Source organism: Merops nubicus, unplaced genomic scaffold (assembly GCF_000691845.1).
Source record: "Merops nubicus isolate BGI_N331 unplaced genomic scaffold, ASM69184v1 scaffold5777, whole genome shotgun sequence".
NCBI classification, from domain to species: Eukaryota; Metazoa; Chordata; class Aves; order Coraciiformes; family Meropidae; genus Merops; species Merops nubicus.
This window is the reverse complement of record NW_008619501.1, coordinates 75,272-95,280: the sequence shown is the minus strand read 5'-3', so window position 1 is coordinate 95,280 and position 20,009 is coordinate 75,272. Positions and strand designations below refer to the sequence as shown.

At 35.2% G+C, this 20,009-nt stretch overlaps 1 protein-coding gene across 1 annotated transcript in view; it reads left to right on the top strand.

Annotated features, from left to right (window-relative positions):
- Nucleotides 1-475: 475 nt before the first annotated feature.
- The window catches only part of LOC103776300 (protein quaking-like), a gene marked incomplete at its 3' end in the record, with an annotated part of 67,778 nt that continues 48,244 nt past the window's right edge, over nucleotides 476-20,009 (top strand). Inside the window, exon 1 of the mRNA XM_008943805.1 lies at nucleotides 476-612. Within this exon, the coding sequence (XP_008942053.1) occupies nucleotides 493-612 (120 nt within the window). The remainder of the gene's footprint in view (nucleotides 613-20,009) is intronic.

The window sequence follows — 20,009 nt, the reverse complement described above, 5'->3', positions numbered from 1 at the left end:
TTCTTTTTTCCCTTTCTGGATGCTTTGTTATTAACAAATACATAAAAGATCTATTTTTATATCCCTTTGAAAATGTGAAATATTCTCTAAGTGTTTTAAGGAGCTGCACATTTTTACTTCAGTAGCTGAATTCCATAAACAGGATGAGTAGGCAGGAAATTTACAGACATGAAGAAAACATTTAAGATGGGTGTTGCAATTTAAAACCAACAAACAAAACCCAAGCAAAAACAATACAGAAAAAAAAACCCCACACACAAGAACAACAGGGGAAAAAAAAAAAAAGCCCCCAAAAGCAGCAAACCCCTAAACTAAGCTGGAGTAGATTTTTTCCTTGAAGTTACCATGATTCTCATGAAGAGAGGAAGGCAGTAGCGTTAAGATTTTGGGAAGGATTAGAGAAGACTGTCATGATAGATTATAATCTGTTACTGTATTTAATACCTAATATACGTTTTTCCCCCCACAGAAATTAGCAGAGTACGGAAAGACATGTATAACGACACATTAAATGGTAGTACGGAGAAGAGAAGTGCAGAATTACCAGATGCTGTGGGACCTATTGTACAGTTACAAGAGAAACTATATGTGCCTGTAAAAGAATATCCAGATGTAAGTATATCTTTTTAGTCCCTAAATGATTTTTTGATCCTTGTGGTCGTCTTTAAATGCAAATTTCATGTGATGCTACCCTTGGATCACACTGAATTGCTTTTGACAAGATACTTCTCAGGGAAGCAGTGTATGTTCCACTTTGTGGCTTGATTTGTAGTGATTACGAGTGAAAGAAGGTTGTTAAATACCATAGTAGTATGGGTTATAAAGCTGTAGGACTAAGATCTGTCTTGTTCAGTCAGTACTGTAAGTCCTGAGACATTGTATAGTGAGTTCTATGAGGGCAGTAGTTCCTGGGACAGTGTTTTTTACTATGTCTCTAAGAAGTCTGTTGGAGATTCTTTAGAGACATTTTGGAGACTGTGCAATCTCAATTAGTATTTGTCCCATACCTGTGTAAACAGTTCAGTTTCATATAGAGGTGTCTTTATCTTGGGGTTAGTTTGGTTTGGGTTTTTTTTTGATTGTTGTATTTTTTTTTTATTTTATTTTGGTTTGTTTTTTTCTGCCCCTTAAGCAGAGTTCCTTGCTTGCATGCCAGTGTTATGTTCTCCATTGAGTGTTCTATAAAACTGTACACATGCATTTTGAGGGAGAATGGTTTCCTTTAACTAGAAGAGCTATGTAGAACTCTTATGGTCTGAATGGGTTCTTAAAATAACTCGGGGAAAAGTAGTCCTGTCAAGATCTACCCCAGCCATTTTCATTGATTACCAACAAAATAAGAAATGGTGTTATTCTTCCCTAATAGAATTTAGAGTTCCCGTAGCAGTGGAGGAGTGCATGGTTCAGGTGGGGAATTTCTGCATCAAAGTGGAAGAAAGTACAGGACAGCAAAAAATGGAAGTATGCAAGTAACACTTGTGTATTTCTGTGGCTTTTCTTTGTATCATTGATCAGATTAAGTTCTCCAAATTGAGCTTTATTACTTTAATGCTGCTTAAAACATACAGGAGCTAAATAAAACCCTCCTGTGCCATACTCCATTAAGAAAATAAAGCGCATGTTACTATGCGCAACCAGATATTTAAACAGATGTCTCTTCTCCCTTTTCAGTTGGCACAAAGTTGTTTTGTTACTTTTGGTTTAAAGTAAATGCACTGGAAAAAGTGTTCAAAGACTTGGCATTGGCAGTAAGGACATCCCTCTTCCCTCCCCTTTCATTTTTCTTTTGAATCAACTACATGCATATACACATATATATGTGTATATGTACATATTCCTACACCTAAACAATGACTTTTCTGCAATTCCAAGGAATTCTAAAAAAGGAACTGCTGCTATGCAGTTATTCCATAAAGTGATGTAAATAATTCTGTACTTAGATATCTCTCCCTATTAGTTATGTTGCTTATTGGCTTTTTAAAACATAGGTTAGTAGTTGAAATCTTGGTTTTGTAACTCGGCAGTGAATACTTTGCAAAGTTTTTCCTTCGTTACCGGTTGTAGTTTTTACAGAACTTCATGCTTGCTGTACCAGGATGATGAGATAGGAGGAAGAAAAAGGAATTGGATTTCCTAATTAAGCTTTTCTTACAGAAATACAGGGTTCAGTAGCTTAGTTTTTCACTCTCAGTTAATTGTCAAATGTAGTGTAAACAAGCAGCAAAGTTTGTCTCTAGTTACTGTCAAAGTGCTTGTGTAACTTTGGGTGTCTGATTTCTCTAGCTACTGCTCCCTCTGCATCTGCCTTCAGAAGACTCTCCTTGAAGTGGTCACTGATTTATTTTAATAGGTTGTTCCAAATTCAGAAGTTGGAGAGACCTGTGATTTGTATGCATGTGATCTGGAATAAAAATTTAGTTTGCTCCTTTGAGCTGATGTGAAATGTTTCCTAGAAAATGTACAGCTTCTCCCACTATGGTGGTACTTGGTCGCTAAAGCTTCACTGGAGAGCCAGGCTCAGCATTCTCTGTGTGCTCTTGCCAAGTCTATGTGTTGTCTCTGTTTGTCCATAGTTACTCAGAATGTGATCTGCACACTCTCAATAGTTTGTTAAGCAACCAGAGCATACCACTACATAAAAAAAAAAAAAAACCACCCACACAAAAAAACCCCCCAAAACACACACACACAAAAAAAACCAAACCCAAAACAAACAAAAAAACCCCCCACAACACCTGTAGTTTTTTATGTAGGTCCCTTCTAAGATCTCTCTGCAAGTTAGACATTAAATAACCTGCTTTGTATTCAGGCTAGTGCAACACTCAGAAGGTCTGGAGTACAGTGCTTCCAACTTGTCTCAAGAAACCAAACCAAACTCTAAAATCCACTTGTAAAGATTAATTTCACCTGTAAAGGTAATTTAATTGTAATAACAGTGTTACGTGAAAACTTATTACTTATATCTGGCAATTGATTTGTTATCAGATACAGTGAAGACATCAGACTGAGTTTATCAGATAAATCGAGTTACTTCTTTCTATTGTCATCATTCTCTTCCAGCTGACAAGTTGTATACCTTACAAAGACATAAAGATGGATAAACTTACCTAAACTAAGGTTATTCAGAGAAGAGTGGTCACAAACTTTTCTGGTGTAGATTTACTGATGTTTTTAATGACAAATGATCATCAAACTTTTATGAAATTTTAATACTCTTATTCAGGTAAATATTTTTTCCTTAACATTCTAAGCGTATAGACTAGCTCAGTGCAATGAGTACCAAATAGTACTGTAATACCATTTTGTACACAGAATCCAAAGTTAAATAAGGCATAAAAATAGTCTATCATCAGTTTAAACAAACTTATATTTTGTGTGTATATATAAACATACATGTATATATAAAACAAGAAACAGAGTTGTAATCTCCTACTTGACTTTGATATTGCTCCTTTGAGTACCTACACAGAGGAAGTGATACATGATTGAATTAGTAAACCTAAAAAATATATAAAATTCCCTCTAGTCTCTTAAAAGTTTAGTGTTTTATATGTGTGTATTGAGTTTTTCTAACACCGTCGTTAATATAGGCTTCAGCTTTCCAAAAAATAAATTGTTTGCAACAGACTGTGGTTTTTAAATGCCAACAGCGTAGAGTCTGAATTTCTACTTCTACAGAAGATATGCAAAAATTTTGTTAAAGAATAGAAATTTGTCTTCTGTATGAATAAGGAACATTTTTCTGTGATGTAGCCACAGTTTGATAAATCACGTAACTGCTGGGTCGATCTGCTTTTTGACTCGGTTTTCCAAAGCAAGCTACAGCAATGCGATGGTATGTATCTGTATATATCATTTTCTTCTATCATCCTTGGGAGCTGTTGGATCTTTTTAGTCTTAAAAATGAGATTTGAGCTACATAGCTTTTCTGAATCATGTACGTGCTCCTGAAACTTGAGAGAGAAATTGTGCAGAAGGCACCCAAAGGTTAAATTCCTTTAGTTGTTCATAATTTGCCCTTCAGTTAAGAATTTTCCTTTCTACAGTTAAAACTCTGTATGCTTGTTTAAGTCTTTGGTGTTACAGTTTGTAGATATTTCTGATTGATGGAGTTATATCTTCCTACAGAGTTTAAAAAAGGAGAAAATGTGAGGAAAATTATTGAGCTCTTAGGAAGCAGAAGAATGGAGGATATGCTATTGTTTTTGGTGAATAGTTAGTAGTATTTAGCATTTCTTATGCTTCAGATAAATGATTAATTTTCTTGAATTTCCCTAAGGAGCTGAGACTAAACTTTCTGATATCAATTTAAACAGTTTTAGGAATTAGTACCTACAAATGTTGGACTGAATAAATGTTTTTCTATTATAATCACAGCTTTATTATTAATAAGTACTCTGTTAGCTCTGATTAATGTGAAATTCTCTGTTGGAACTCATCTGTGCCTCTTCAGTAAAAATGTAAGAACTCCGTAATTATCGCATCTACAGCACCACGTCCTCTGAGTATACTGAAGCTCAAAGGCCAGCAGTGATAAACAGCTTGTGTCTGCTTTCTGACCATTTCAGTTAAAACTGTTTAATTAGTACAACAGAAGGAACACAGGGATTCATTTTACTATGGGGAACTTACTGACAAAACGTTTAAATCCTTTTTCAATTTGGTAATATCAGAGTTTAATAGCATCCCTAATACGGATTAGGAAACTGATAACATCATCTTTATTTATTGTTCTGATTCTTTTATTTAAGCTCTTCATTCCCTAGTGGTAAACAGGGAAGGAGGCTAAAAGGGCTAGCCTACTTTACCCTTGCAGTAGGAAGCAAAGAGAGAATATAGCTGATCTCTGTAAAAGAACTTGGGCTGTAGAGTACCAGCAGGGCTGGAGGAAAGTTTGTCAAAAGGTCAGCTACTGATACAAGGATAAATGTATGTGAAAGAACTAAAATAGTTTCATTACTAATTTTCAATCTGAATGAGATATTTGGAAAAACATTCTAATAGAAGCAGTGGGAAAAATAAAGTTAATTATGAGTTGGAACTTTATATATTTATGACAGGCATTACACACTCTGGTTGCAAATGGTACGGGAATGGATTTATTGAGAAGGGTCTCCTTCATTTACATGCTAATTAAACGGAGATATGCCTTAATATTATGAGGCTTTTTTATCCTGTCAGAAGTTTTATGGGACATCCTTCCATTACTGCCCATCTGATTCACCTTCTGAAAGGCCAGGTTTGAGCCCTGCTTCATCCTCAATAGCTTACTTTGTTTTTTGTCATCATTTTGTTCAGAAATAAGCAGAAAGAATATTTTTCTTGTTTAGTCACTATACAGGTGTCAGTCATAAGGGTTGGAGTCATCTAATACGACATTAACAGCTAGTGCCTTCTGTGCACCAAGGATGAAAAGGAGCATGTGTGTAAGCAAAGTAATGAAGGAGAATGGTAGGTTAGAAAATGAGTTTAGTTTGTAGATTACTGTTTTTGTGAATATCTAAAATTTCAGTCAGGATAAATTGAGCTTACTAGGAATGGTTAACATTGGGAATTAGAAAATTTGAGGTTGCAAAGTATGTGTCCAACTGAACTTTTTGAAGAGCAAGTTAAGACCTAGTAGTCAACTCATTTTTGCATGCATGGTGCCTTTCATTATGGCTCATCTCTCAATTGTAATTGTGGAGTTAGTCTTTCAATGGGCAATCTATTTCATCAGAGCTTTCTTCTTAATACCCTCTTTTGTTCTAGAATTCTGCACTTTATGCGCAGAAATTTCTTTAGGTCATGAACTACAAAAATATTTGGGTGCATGGTTTCAGTTGATCATGTATTCCAACTCTGTGTTAGTTTCTTTTGCTGAACTGTTTTCCCTCGTACTTCTGCCTACTTGGTATAGTAGTAGCTCTTGCAAGACTAAGTACCAAAGAGTTGTGTGTAAATAGAAAGAATGAAAAGGCAATTGTCAGGCATAGAAATTTGTGGAATATTGTTCTTGGTTTTCGTTGTTTTTTTTTTTTTTTTTTTTTTTTTATTTTTTTTGGGAAATTTTTTTTTTGTTTTTGTTTTTTTTTTTTTTTTTTTTTTTTTTTTGTTCAATCTGTGCTTTCAAATGTTTCATTGTAGTATAAAGAAGGGTTTGATACAGAAAGGAGGAAGTGCTTCAGCATGACATTTATTGCTTGCTGTTGTGAATAGGTCAGGTACAATTTGGTACAGCTGCTGAACTTGTTGGTAGTTTTTTGTGCATTAACATCCTGTGTACTTTAACTGGGATTTTGTGCAACAGTAAACATGGAAATATATCAATAAGGGCTAAAACTGTACTTAATAGAACAAGGTAGGTCTCTGTTTAAAATACGTATGTGGATTTGCAACTGTTTAGGCATTAGAATCCCTAGTAGAAGCACTCAGTCAGTCAAAGTCAAGAGCAGATCTTCCCTTTTCTTCAGAGAGGTGAAGTTGACTCCTGAAGGATTGGGTTTTGTAGTTGAGATGTGCAATGTTTTAAGGAGATAAGAAATATATAGAGAAACCACCTTCTTGAGAATTAAAAGGTTTATAGACTTTTTCCCCCTGTGGTTATTTGGCAAAGGAGACCTGTGACACTAAGCTGCTTTACTTTCCCCAGAAACATAACCTGGGAGTTAATAATACCAAGTTATCTTGCTTCAGTTTTTTCTTCTCTCTCCACCCCCCTTCATATCTGACTGTCAGTGAGCTTTTGACAGGCATATTAGATATTTCTTCCTTTTTAGTAGCTCTGTAGTTTGTATGTTGTTGTGTGTACACTTAGCTTTTATAGAGTTGCCCTTGCAAAAGTAATTCAATACTTTTCAGAGGACAGCGTAAGTTCTGGAACTTCATATAGGTATATCAGTGAGATGCAAGTATTCACTGATAATGCTTGCTCCATGGTTCACTGGGATAAGGTGACACTGAGCCCCATCCTGAATTGCTATTAAAAGTAGTGCTGAGCACCAGTCAAAATATCACCCTGGTATTTTCTACCTCTCCTAAATCAAACACTCAGGTAAAAATCAGCTTAGATATCCTCAATAATAAAAGGTCTGTTTATTACTAGAATAAATCTGACCACAAGCCTTGAGTGGATGCGTATTAATTTTTAAAAGTTGTCTTTTAAGCAAGAACACAAACTTTATTTTAAAAGATGTGTGATAGTTTTAGGTACTGCTGTTTCTTGAAGTTCTTAATTCATTAATAACTTTTAAAGTGTATATCACTTGTCAAGGAAAAGTGTCATGTGTAATATTGCATTTGATGCATTAATTTCTGATTTGAATTTGATCCATAATTCAAAAGAACAGGATTTTTTTCTCTGCATTTGTCTCATATATGTTAGTGACTTGGTCTTTTTCCATTATTCTTGTTGAGAGGAAGATAGTTCACAGATGCCGGTTCATGGAGTAAACTTGCTGTTTGGATCTTTCCCTTCTTCCATGTTCTGTTTCATAGCTTAAGAACTGTTTACCTGCCTTAGTTCCATGTTTTATTCTAAACCCGATATTCAAGTGTTCCCTCAATAGATATCTCTGCACAGGAGATGCTGAGGTTGTGTAGCTAATAGGTATTCATCCACTGTATGGATCTACTCGGTACATTCAGTTAGTCTCTGCTACCTCTTAAAGCTGATAAAAGCAGTAGTTAGACACAGTTGTTTCATTTCATTTACTTTGGGGTGGTTTTAATTCACAACTGTAAGCTTTTATACATTTCTTTCCTCTTTCTTACTAAGAGCAGTATAAAGTAGTTGAATTGTCAAGGCACTGATTCCTTCTTAAATTTGCTACACTTCTTTGAAGTGTATGCATTTTCTTTCTTTCATATACACTCAGTATTTTAAGAGAAACAATGCTGGCTGATGAGCAGCCAGATCCTTTTCACACCTTACTTGGAGTCATTTTGGTTGTCTCTTATAGCATAGTACCCCTGTGTTCTGGGAAGCCTGATGCACCTGTCCTAGTGGTGAACATTAATCTACCCGGTGCTTAAAAAGAAGTTGCTTAGGTTGGTCTTGTTTGTGGTGGTGAATACAGTTATATCCAGTTGGTGACTGGTCACAAGAGGTGTTCCTCAGGGCTCAGGATGGGGCCTCTGCTGTTCAACATGTTTATTAATGATCTGGATGAGGGAATCAAGGGCACCCTCTGTCAGTTTGTGGACAATACAAAGCTGGGTAGGAGAGTAGATGAGCTTGAGGGTAGGAAGGCTCTTTGGAGGCACCAGGCTAGATTGATGGGCTGAGGCCAATGGTATGAGGTTCAATGAGGCCAAGTGCTGGGTCCTGCACTTGGGTAGCAACACTACAGGCCTGGGGAGGAGTGGCTGGAAAGCTGCTCAGTGGAAGAGGACCTGGGGGTGTTGATCAACAGCTGCCTGAACATCGTGAGCCAGCAGTGTGCCCAGACAGCCAAGAAGGCCAGCAGCATCCCGGCTCAGAAATAGTGTGTCCAGCAGGACTATTATGTCCTGTACTCAACACTGGTGAGACACATCTCAAATACTGTGTTCAGTTTTGGGCTCCTCGCTACAAGGAAGATATTGGGGTGCTGGAGTATGTCCTGAATGAAGCTGGCAAAGGGTCCAGAGCACAAGTCTTGTTTAGCCTGGAGAAAAGGAGTCTCAGGGGAGACCTTATTGCTCTCTACAATTACCTTAAAGGAGATTGTAGCAAAGAGGGTAGTCAGTATTTACTCCCAAGTAACAAGTGGTAGGTCAAGAGGAAATGTTCTCAAATTGTTCCAGAGAAGTTTTAAGTTTGATATCAAGAAAAACTTCTTCACTGAAGGGGTTGTTAAGCAGTGGAACAGGTGGCCCAAGGAAGTGGTGGGGTCATCATCCCTGAAGGGATTTAAAAGATGTGGAGATGAGGTGCTTGGAGACATGGTTTAGCAGAGGACTTGGTGGTGCTAGGTTAATGGTTGGACTTGATGATTTTTAAAGGTGTTTTCCAACCAAAATGATTCTGTGATCTTTCAGCTGTGTGGTTTATAAACAGTCAGAACGCACTGACCCAAAACTTCCGAGTTCATTCTAGTTACAAACATTAGGAATTGGACTGTCAAAGGACACTGAAGGCTTTGCTCTATTGTTAGTCATGCAGGGACTGCTTGCCCTGCGAAGGGCATCAGCTGAATTATGATTTTAAGTTGTCTTAAATATGCATCAGTTTTTTTTTTCTTTTTCCCTGTCAAGTACACGTGGTCTAAAAATGTGAATGCTGCATGAAATAGGTACCTCTGTATTGCTGTCCCAAATTTATTATTGAGATTAGTAGAAATTACTGATTGCTGTCTTCTTAATGGCTCTTAAGTGCTGCTGATGAATATAGTATTCAAACATATTAAACTTGTGTCATCATGTTTAGTCTGATTTTTTTTTTTTATTTTAAATTAGACTACTTGATTGCTATTGTTTTGAAAGTGAATGTCACTTTAAAAGTAAAGCAAAGTTATTGTCACTCAGCACAAATACTAATATAGTATTTTTTGAGGCTTTGATCACTTTAGATCTTTGCAAGTTAGTTCGGCCAAAACACTATTTTGCATATTACTTTTCTTCTACAAGTGTCAATGTTGTCTTTGAGACCTGGCAAGTTGCAAACAAAGGCTTGTGAGTCTTTCTGAAGGATCCTTGTTTATTCAAGGAGTCAGTGCGTGGGCAAGCTGAACAAGAGACCTGGAACTCTGGCTTTGTAGCATAAGTAGGGCTGGAAGGTAACTTAAAGTATGGAGATGTATATATTACTCCTGAGAGGCAGATTGGGATGTGAATCTGAGGTGCATCTGAAAGCTTTTTGATAACTCCTCCTTATGTCTTTTTTCCTGTGGCAAATATGAGATAGTTCCTGTTTTGCTTCAGTGACTGTGGTGGTCATCACAGAACTGTTGAATGTGGTAACATGTATCACCTTGCTTTAAATGCTCCTGGTTAGAAGGCAAATCTAGTTAGAAATGAAGCCTGAATGGAGTAATTGTTGATATGCTGCTATTTTAGTAGTGCTGTAATTGTAAATGTTTAGGATAATAGATTTAATATGATCTGCTATACAAAGGTGCTGATAGTACCCTAATACAAGACTAATACTGGCGCTCTGTACTGCTTGATGCTGTATTTATGTAACTATATAGTGCATCTGCTTTAAGTCTTGTACCCTTAATGCCCCCGAGTAGTTGGGCTTTTTAAGGTGTTTCAGGTGCTTTTCAGTTTTGCCTCATTTTTATATATTATCTTCTTACAGATAGAGAGTTAAAGTTAAGTATTTTTTACAGTTTTTAGCTGTAATTCACAGCAAACAAGGTGGATTAGATCTTAAAACACTAAAGGAAATATTCCGAGGGCTGTAATTTGAGATCATCTGCATTTCTGACCCATTTTCCTGCAGTTCTAGGCTTGAAGTTTGCAAACTTACTGATTCTTGCAGCCATACACGCGTATTGAACACTTTAGTAATTGCTTTTTCAGGTGAAAGGAATTGTTCAATTTTTTGCTTCAAATATGGTTAACATTGAAAAACGTATCTGTGTTATGTCACGGGTTTGTTTTTAGAAGAAATAATTGGACAACAGCAAGTAGACCTTGAAAGCTCTGGGTCTCTTTCTCTCATTACACTTGGTTAAAGCATGTCACTTGACATCTGTAGCAGAATGACAAACCTATCTGTTCTATACACCTACTGTTTAAAACTTTTGGAAGGGGGATTTCTTTTGTTTTGATGCAACAATTTTAAATTACTTTCCATGATGTGTCTCAGTATTTTCATGGCATAAAATTCTAGATCTAGTTTGGTAAATCAACTCCTAATGACCTAATGCTGTGCAAACAATGTACATGGAAATTGGTTGTGATGTACAGAGCTCCTGTGGCTAAGCACTATCATTCTCTGCTTAAAAAGTGAGGTTTTGTAGTTCTGATTATTTGAAATAGTTGGAGCCTCTTCAATCTATTTAAAGCTATAAATAGGTATTTCAGAAGTTGATTGGTATCAAACCAGGGAAGTATTCTGATTCCTTTCCTTGGTGAATCCATAGAGATCTGAGTTTGTTTCTAATAGAGAGCTTTAATTCCATGAATCAGATTGCACTTGCAGTACCAATACTCAAACGTGTGTAAAAGTGAAGGAGCAAAGCAAAACTGATTTAATAGTAGTTATGATTTTCAAATTACTATTTAGCGAAATTAGGTAATTAAAATCATTACATGAATTGAAAGCATGTTTATATTTAGGGAGGTTAAATACCTTGATTTGTCATTCCAGAAATGTCATAAAACACTTTTTTTTCACCAAATATCTTGGTAGAATATGGCAACTTTCATCACAGCTGTCATTGGTAGTGTCTGCCTTTACGCACAGAACATTGCTATGAATCTTTATCGTGGGTTTAGTTGCTCTTTTTCTTGATGTGGTGCTTTTTTTTTTTTTAAACTTCGCTTGTCAAAGAGTACTATTGTGGAGGAAAAACCAGTAATTACTATTTATATAATACAGTTTTCAGGTCTTCTGATTCAACAGTGTGCAACTTCTGTTTCCTCCCACCTTTCGAGGTGACTAATAAATTTATTTTGGGAACAAAGAATTCTAAGCCGCTGAAAAATCCAGCATAAAATCTATTGCCTGAAAGGGATGCAGAACTTTGTCTGAAGTTCCAGTAACTAATAAGATGAAATGAAGTGGTTACTGAGCACCTCTCCTTTGCATAAACTTAAGTATAACCTCAAAGTCTTTGTGCTTGGTCAACTCTTCCTTTTTGGGGGAGGAAGAGGGACTGCCTTTCTTTTTAAAAAGGTATCCCATAAGTAGAAGAATTCCCATTTCTGCGAAGTATTTGTAACAACGGTATAACCATCTGCAGTGGTGCTTTAATTTAAAGTATTTCTCATTTCTAATTACTGAGAATTGGAAGTAGGCTACCCAAGGCACTTAAAGTTGGCAATTTTGCTGTAATGTCACATGTAGTCACACCTAATTAAAAGGTATTATTATGGAAATTAGTTGTTGGACTCTATATCCTGAGGACCCTTTGTTATTGGAATATGAGTTCGATGATGTAAACTGTGAGGTTTAGCAGGCACTGCTGGAACCTACAATTAGGTTTTGGAGACCGATTTAAACCCAGCAGAACTTGTTAGTACTCCAGACAAATGTCATGATTCCCAAGTAGAGCACAGAATTGACCAATTTTTACTCATCTCCTGGTGTTACTGAAACTGATGTCTTGTCACAATTCTGAAAACCTCATCTTGGTGAATAGGATAAAACAGTTTATTCACTATCTCACTTTAGCATGCCTACTATTAAGGTTGTTCATGGGATCTGATTTTCCTGAAAGAGTTTCTGTTAACAATCTTTCAATTACTGTTTAAAGGTTTTTATGTCCACTTTAAGGAGGGAACTACTGAGCTGTACTGTGGGCCTTTAAATCATTGCAAATGGGCCTCTAACGATAACAGAGATTCCTATTTTAAAACCATGAAATTGTTAATTTGTCTATCTTTACAGCTTTCTCACTTATGTTGATAATTCTAAGCAATTTAAAATCCAATTATTTCCAAAATATGACAGTAATTAGATTAGTGTTTTTACATGAACAGAACGTATAGCATAAAATTCATTTTGAGGGATATTATTTTATAGTTACTTGAAATGGAATTGAAACTACCCTATTAAGATTTTCTTTAAACTTGTGGCATGAGGAAAAGGGTTAACATTTAAAAGAGTCTTAAATAGAGAGCAAATGTGACTTTAATGCACGGTTTATATTAGTATGTATGAAAAGCATTGAGAAAGCAGAAGTGAGGCAAATAGTGCAAATGAATGTAGTACAAACTGGAAAATTTCTGTCCTATTAGGTGAAAATAACTAATGCTAATTAAGCATACTAAAAGAACAAATTGCTCTTTCCGTGAAGTTCTGAAGTTAATATTTATATAAACAACCACATAATTTATAGAATGAAAACGAGCTCGGGAATTGGGAGGCGGGAGGTGGGGAGAACAACGAATCTCAAACTGTTTTTCACGTCGGGTATATTTGACAAGGCATGGCTTCTGTCTCTGATAACTGATAAGGTCTCTGCCTTGTTGTTGTGTGTTCTTGTACCTCCTGGCTGCTGATCTAGCCAGCAGTGGTGTTGTCAGCTCAGTGAGAAATGTCCGTGGACTGGAGCAAAAGGGACATTATGTGGTTGACACAGAGGGATGACAATAAGTGAGATGGGAGCTAAATATATAGGTTTGTGACGTTCTAGCAGCTGGCTTAAATCCTGCTGTTTGTTGCTTGAGTGTACTAGCCTTAAAAAGGAAGAGAATGCTTTGTAGCATGAGGAAGAAAAAACAGCTGTTAACTTTATCAGTCAGCCCTCATGACAGGGAAGGTTAAAGGGGTTGGAAGGACAAACTTGGAAACAGTGCTTTTATTAGTAACATAAAATTGTTAATTTCATATAAATAGTTTTCTGAGACCATTCTAAAACTTTGCAATTTTCCATGGCTTGTTCCCTGCAAAAAGAAGTTAATACTTCACTATTGTTCAAATAAAGTAATTAAAATTAACTTGCTTAGTTTTGATTCAAGCAGTTTGTGAGGTGATTTTATAGTAACGTTCTTTTAATGTTTTCATGTTCATTAATGAGACTCTTTGCAAGGATTTTGTTACTCGATTAGGTATCTTGCAGCTTAATACTTAAGAAAAAGAAAGTTTATTTCTGTAATAGATGAAAGCATAAATGCTCTTGGATGGTGTAAACTTTGTATATCTTAATCTCTCCCCTTTATCAAATATGTAGAAAATGTGATTTAAATGTGATTTGATATTGAATGCATTTTCAGAATGAGAGTTGATGTTTGAAAAAAATCAGTGTTACTTAAAAGCCTCATATTTTACATGTAACATGTAAGTACGTCTAGTCCTTCTACATGCAGTAAAGGCTGTCAGAATGTGAGCTTGGAGTGAGTCCAGCACCTTAGTTGGAAGATTAATCCTGCTTGATGTTATTTGGTGCTTTGTGTTGATGTAGGTTCCATGTTTGTGTTTTTTTTTTTTTTTTTTTTTTTTTTTTTTTCTCAAGAACTTTAGTTCTTGAACCTAAACTTGATTGTTTCTCCTGGCTTACAGCTGCCAGTTGAGCCAAAAAGAAATGAAGAGGAAAACCTGGTTTATGGCTCCTCAACAAGTAAAGAAGTTATGAAAAGCCTTTTTGTCTGCTCTTTAATATTGCTAGTAAGTGTCTGTGTTGGTGAGGCACCCTTGAGGCAGTCCTCTGCTGGCTTTAAAAGGAGAGAAGAAATGGGCCCAGTTTTTCCTTGAAGGAAGCTGTGGGCTAAAGAGTGAAACTACTCCAGCCTAAAAGCCTTCAGTGGAGAGGACTTTGCCTTTTTTTTTGTGTGTTCTTAAATGCAGACAGGATCTTTGTAAAGCATAATCTGGTGGTGGGAAGAGAACAGGAAATTCCAGATCTCCTCCTCTTAGGAGGAGCTGGTATGTCCTGTTCCTTAAAGTTTGTTGGCTTGTAGAAGAGAGGTGTAGCCTAGGAACTTAGTGGCAGCTTTTGGAAAAGTGCAACAATGATGATGAGTCTCATTTGTATTAGTGTTGTGGTGGTTTGTTTTTTTTTTTCACCCATGATAAGAGCAGCTTCTCCTTGTTATGATAGTACTTACCAGGGTGGTTTTCTATTTAGTTGAGTTGCATGGTTTGTTTTTTTTGTTTTTGTGGTGTTTATCTTTTCTACAGGGAGTACTAAAATAGATATACGAAAGTTCAGGTGGACTGTATGTAGCATGATGATGCACCAGATACCTTGAGTAAAAGAGATTAGAGAGATTAGAGCTTCTTTGCTCAGGGAATTTGATGCATTGTGTTTAGTCAGATTTACTTTTTTTATATAGCTCCATAGAGATTTATGGCTGTGGATCTCTGTAGTCATTTGAAAATCTTCTCTTGCACTGAGTACATGATATCATTTATGAAGTGCTGGGTTACCTTTGAATCAGCACAGCAGCTCTTTGTGGATCTTCGTTTTGAATTCTGTAAGTATTTAAGGTCAATGCATATATTACCTCTGTGGTACATGATACAAAAATACGAGAATAAATACTGGCAGAACTGTAGCTAATTTAATAAACTTGCCTTTATTCCTAATCTAATGCAAATGTTGATTGTTTATAATATTAGCTTTTTTCCAAGCGATTATTTAATTTGATACAGTAAAAAACAGAAGCACACAGCTTTTGTAGTTTTGTGTTAGAGGTCAATAGTTTGAGAGTTATTCTTAAATTATCTCTAATTTTGTAGTCTATTTTTTTTACTTCCACTGCCTCACTTTTAAGCGATTTAAGCAACTTCTGCAGTGTTTTAAGGTTTATTGACTCTCTTTATGGCAGTTAGTATATAATTAATTTTCATAAAGAAATGTAGAGATAGATCCCTTTTGATTTGTTCAGATTGCTTTTTAGCTTCCATATGAAGATTATATTATCTAATGCTAAAATTATATGATGGAAGTGTAATTTTTCTACTGAAAAATGAAAAAATCCTTATGCAATCACAGGACAGTGAAACTCCTTAGTAATTACTTAAGTGTCTTGGCATAAATGTTTATATCTTGGGTTAGTTTTTAGAAAAGAGAACTGAAAATCAGTTAGATGTGGTAATACAAATGTAGTAGGTGAGGATATTTAATTTTTTGGTATGCTGTTAGACAGAATAACTTTGAAATTAGCTAATGAATTTGAACGAATATTGTTATCTCTTTAGCAGTTCATCTAGCAAAACAGTGCCCTTGAGATTAAAGATACTATCATTGTATTAAGGTATTAACATTTTTTTCTTTTCCACCTTTAATAATACATGTGCACATTATGTTTTAAAAAATCAGGTGGAGTCTTCTGCTCAGAGGAGCTGAAAATAGATTTTATTTTGTTGTTGAATGCATGGATGAAACTTATGAATGGTATACAAGATAACAAGATTAATATATTTTGAAGATTTTGATTTTTTTTGTGTATGGGGATTACTATATGGTGAATTCTTGTGGCTGCATTTTGATACTGAGCTGTGACAGACACCTAGTTTGAAAAGACAAAGGAAACTGTTGGCTTCTCTGATCAGTTGTAACACTTCACTTAATGAGGTATAGCTACTGCTGAGGTTCTTCTGTTATACACATTAGAATTTCTATGCTAAAAATGGTGTTATTTAGGTAATTTTGTAAATATCACTGTAAACATTTTATTAAAGAATTTGAATATCTGAAATAAACACCACGTATTCTGAATACTTGATAATTTACTTAAGTTCTCTTATAAAATGCAAGTTATGAGTGTGGAGGAAAATGCTGTATACTGGAAGTGTTACTTGTTTGTTTTGAAAATCTGCTTTGGAACTTTTTTATTTAATAAGGAAAGCTCTATTACCTTTAATAAAATGATCTGGAAAGCCAGCCTGATATCCCCTTCTCCCTTACTTTTTTAGTAGATCTGATCTATCGTATTTGCATGGGGTTTGTAAAGCTGTTTGTCAGTTAAACAAGCTCTCAAAGCCTTCAGCAAGAGAGGTTATTAGAGGTGAATAATGTGGATTTAAAGGATTTAGTAATTCATTCTAAATCCCAGCTATACTTTTAAATGCATCTTTATTTTGGCTTTTTTTTTTTAACGAGCATTTTAAGCATTAGGATGCAGTCTGCTGAGTAAAAACTGTGTTTTGACATCACATCTGTAATCTGGTTTGTCTAGTTTACAGCTGCAATGATCAGAAAAAGATTCTGAGCTTTTTGAGTTATCACCAGTGGCTGATATTCTACTCATTTAGAAACGAATGTAAATAATCTTGTAATTGGTAAGTCAACTCTGGCACTAAAACTAACCTTGCAGAACTGTGGTGTCTTTTAATAGGAAAAGTTGATATTTTTATTTTAAGATGGTTGTATTCTTTAATATTGCTTACTGTCTTGGGGTTTTAACTATAAAGTACTGCTTCATAAAAACAATTTAGTTTTTATTGTAGCAAGCAATATATTCAATAACATTTATCATACAATTAACACAACCTCAATTTTCTGTCTGAAATTACTTATTGTGCTGTTTGTTTTGAAATGTTCCAGCAGACAATTTGAAGCAGTTCTTAATTTGTTAAATGTTGTGTTGCTGGAATACATGTCCTAGTAAAGAGAACTTTCTAGTTGAGTATGTTTCAGGCTTACCCTTTGGAAAATACAATGCTTGTGAGTCTCGTAACTAACAGAATTACTTTAGTGAAAAAGAACAACCTAAATACGGAAACCATCCCGATTTTTAGGATTAAAAATTCCTAAAAAATTCCTAAAAGATATTATTTGATCTGTGACTTGTTTTAATGTTACTCTGAGAATTTCGTTAGTAAGAAACAGTAATAAACAAGCAGTTCTTAAGGCAGACCAAGAAGAAACAGTAATAAAAAAGCAGTTCTTAAGGCAGACCAAGAAGAAACAGTAATAAACAAGCAGTTCTTAAGGCAGACCAAGGTTTTTATTGTGGTAATCTGTGCTTGAAATCGTGAAAGCATGTTTTGCTGGTGTCCAAGAGAGAAGGCTGCAGTTCTTATTCTCACAGGGAGAATGAGGTGCTACTGTTCATCATGGATTCTTTACTGTCTTATTGAAGCATTGCTGGAAAACACAGATAAATCTGTAGCAGCATTTCTTACTGTGCAATCTCCATATGGGCAAGGTCTGATTACTAACTGGCCAACAAATGCTATGTTTTGGTCAGCCAAGGGGCAAGAGACTACAATTATGAACATGATATTAACTGTTCAGTGTCTGAATTGCACTGATGACTTTTTACTGGCTTTCTAGTTGAGATGAGTTAGAGGTTAAGCAGCATGTGCAAGGACTGACTTGTACATGCCATGCAACATAAATACCCCAGTACTTAAAACTGAGATTTAGGGTTTTCTCCACTGCCACAGATAGTGGGAGCTTGAATAACTCTCTGGAGATCACGTGGAATCTATACTCTTGCAGTTAAGTTGTGCTTAACAAAAAAAAAAAAAAATAAATCTCATTTAAAGTAATTTAAGATGTTACCCAAAAATTACTGCTACAATAACTGCGTTAAGTAATAATTAGGTTAAATGTAGATCTGGGAAAGTGTAATAGATGTAGGTATTTGTATGGAGAGAACTCCTTTACTCTTTGTTACTAGCTCAGCTTTTCATTGTAACATCTGTGTAATATACAAAACCTCTGCACTAATAATTTAATTTTATATTCCTCTGGATGCTGATATCTCTGTGTATGTCACAGACTTCAAACCATAGAATGTTAACTTTGTTCTCCTGTTTTCTGCTGAAAAACCATGTTTTAGTAATATATTACTGTTATGTTAATACCCTTTATTTTTACATTAATAAATATTTTACTTTCAGAAGTTTTTGAACTAGACCAGCTTGTCTTACTACCATAATTATCAGTTCTTGCCTGTAACAAGATAAGTTACTCTCTGGCTTTGATCTTGAAAAGTGATTATAGTAACTGAATTAGGAACCAAAAAAGCCCCAACAAAGTCACATAATATGTGTTTAAAAAGTATAGAATAAACTAAATAAAGATGGAACCAGCCTTAATGAATTACATATACATTGAAAGTTACACTTGACCATTTACTAAACTAATGAAAATTTTTTTTTTTTTTCATGATCATATTTTTTCACATAAAGATTTTGCCATTTTCTTTGTGAGAACTCAAAGTTTAGAGAATTTGAACTAAATATTTTTAGCTGGAATGACCCTTTTATCAAATGTCAGGGATGAAATTTTTCATGCTTAAAGTAATCTCAAAAGTATTTCAAATTGTGTGCTAGAGATTTTGGGTTTGTTTATCCAGCACAGAAGTACCTAATTTCAAATACGATAGATCCTAACTTTCTGAGGGTTGGTATTCTGTATTTTGTTCTCTGGTTCCATGTTTTAATTTCTGTGTTTTAAGTAATGAAGAGATTATTTCGTGGTAACTTAGATGCCTAAGTTTCTTATAGCACAGCATTTCTAATGTACTACTTAATCACCTAAATGTTACAGTTCTTCTCACTTAGCTTTGATTATAGCATTAGAATGGTGCATGTCAGATACACCCAGCAAATATAAATGAATAAATTTCACATAAGCAGATTATACATGTCATGCTGGTATGCGCTATGTATGTACTGTGGTATTTACCTGGTTATTTTGCTTAGATGACATGCTCTGTTAAGGGGTGGAGAGAAAGTTTCTCATGTGCTGTGTTCTGCAGCCTTTTTTTTATCAGTAGGTGTTTATGGGAGAAACTTAAGGAAACAATTTCATTGTTGTTACTAGCAATCTTAACTACCTAAAGTTAGTTTGTATGTAGAAATTAAGTTCTGTATGTTGTTAATGTTTGTGTTTGCTGTATTGACAATGATAATACCATCTGCTTTGCCAGTCTCTGCTCCCTGTGAAATGTCACCAAATAGTCTGTTTTTCTTCACTGTGCAGAACACTTGCCAAATTCCATTGGAGCATACTAAATTATCAAAATACATGTGAAAGCAGTTAATGGAAGATTTTGCAATTTCAGAACAATTTTATTCCTGAAACAATTTTACTTGTACCGCTTGATTTCTTAAATGTGTACAAGTAACTGCATATATAGACTTTCTAGTCTTGGTTTTCAGTTAATCTATGGTATGGTCACGAGTAAGCTGTTCATGATGTGCTTGTTTGTATTTGGTAGTAGTTCTTATTGCTGCTCTTCTTCAACGAAAGCTGCATAGCTGTTGTGATGAGCATGGTGTTGAGACACTGTAAATGCTTAATAAGGCATAAAATGTATCTGAGGTTTTCTATTCATGGAAAAAGAGGCCTTTTCTTTCCTTAATGACCACCTATCAAAAATCCAGTGGTATCGTCTTTTGTACTGGATGAGATACTGGCAGTACCTTGAAGTATTTCAAGAAAATATTTTGACTGAAAAATGCTAACTGAAAGGCT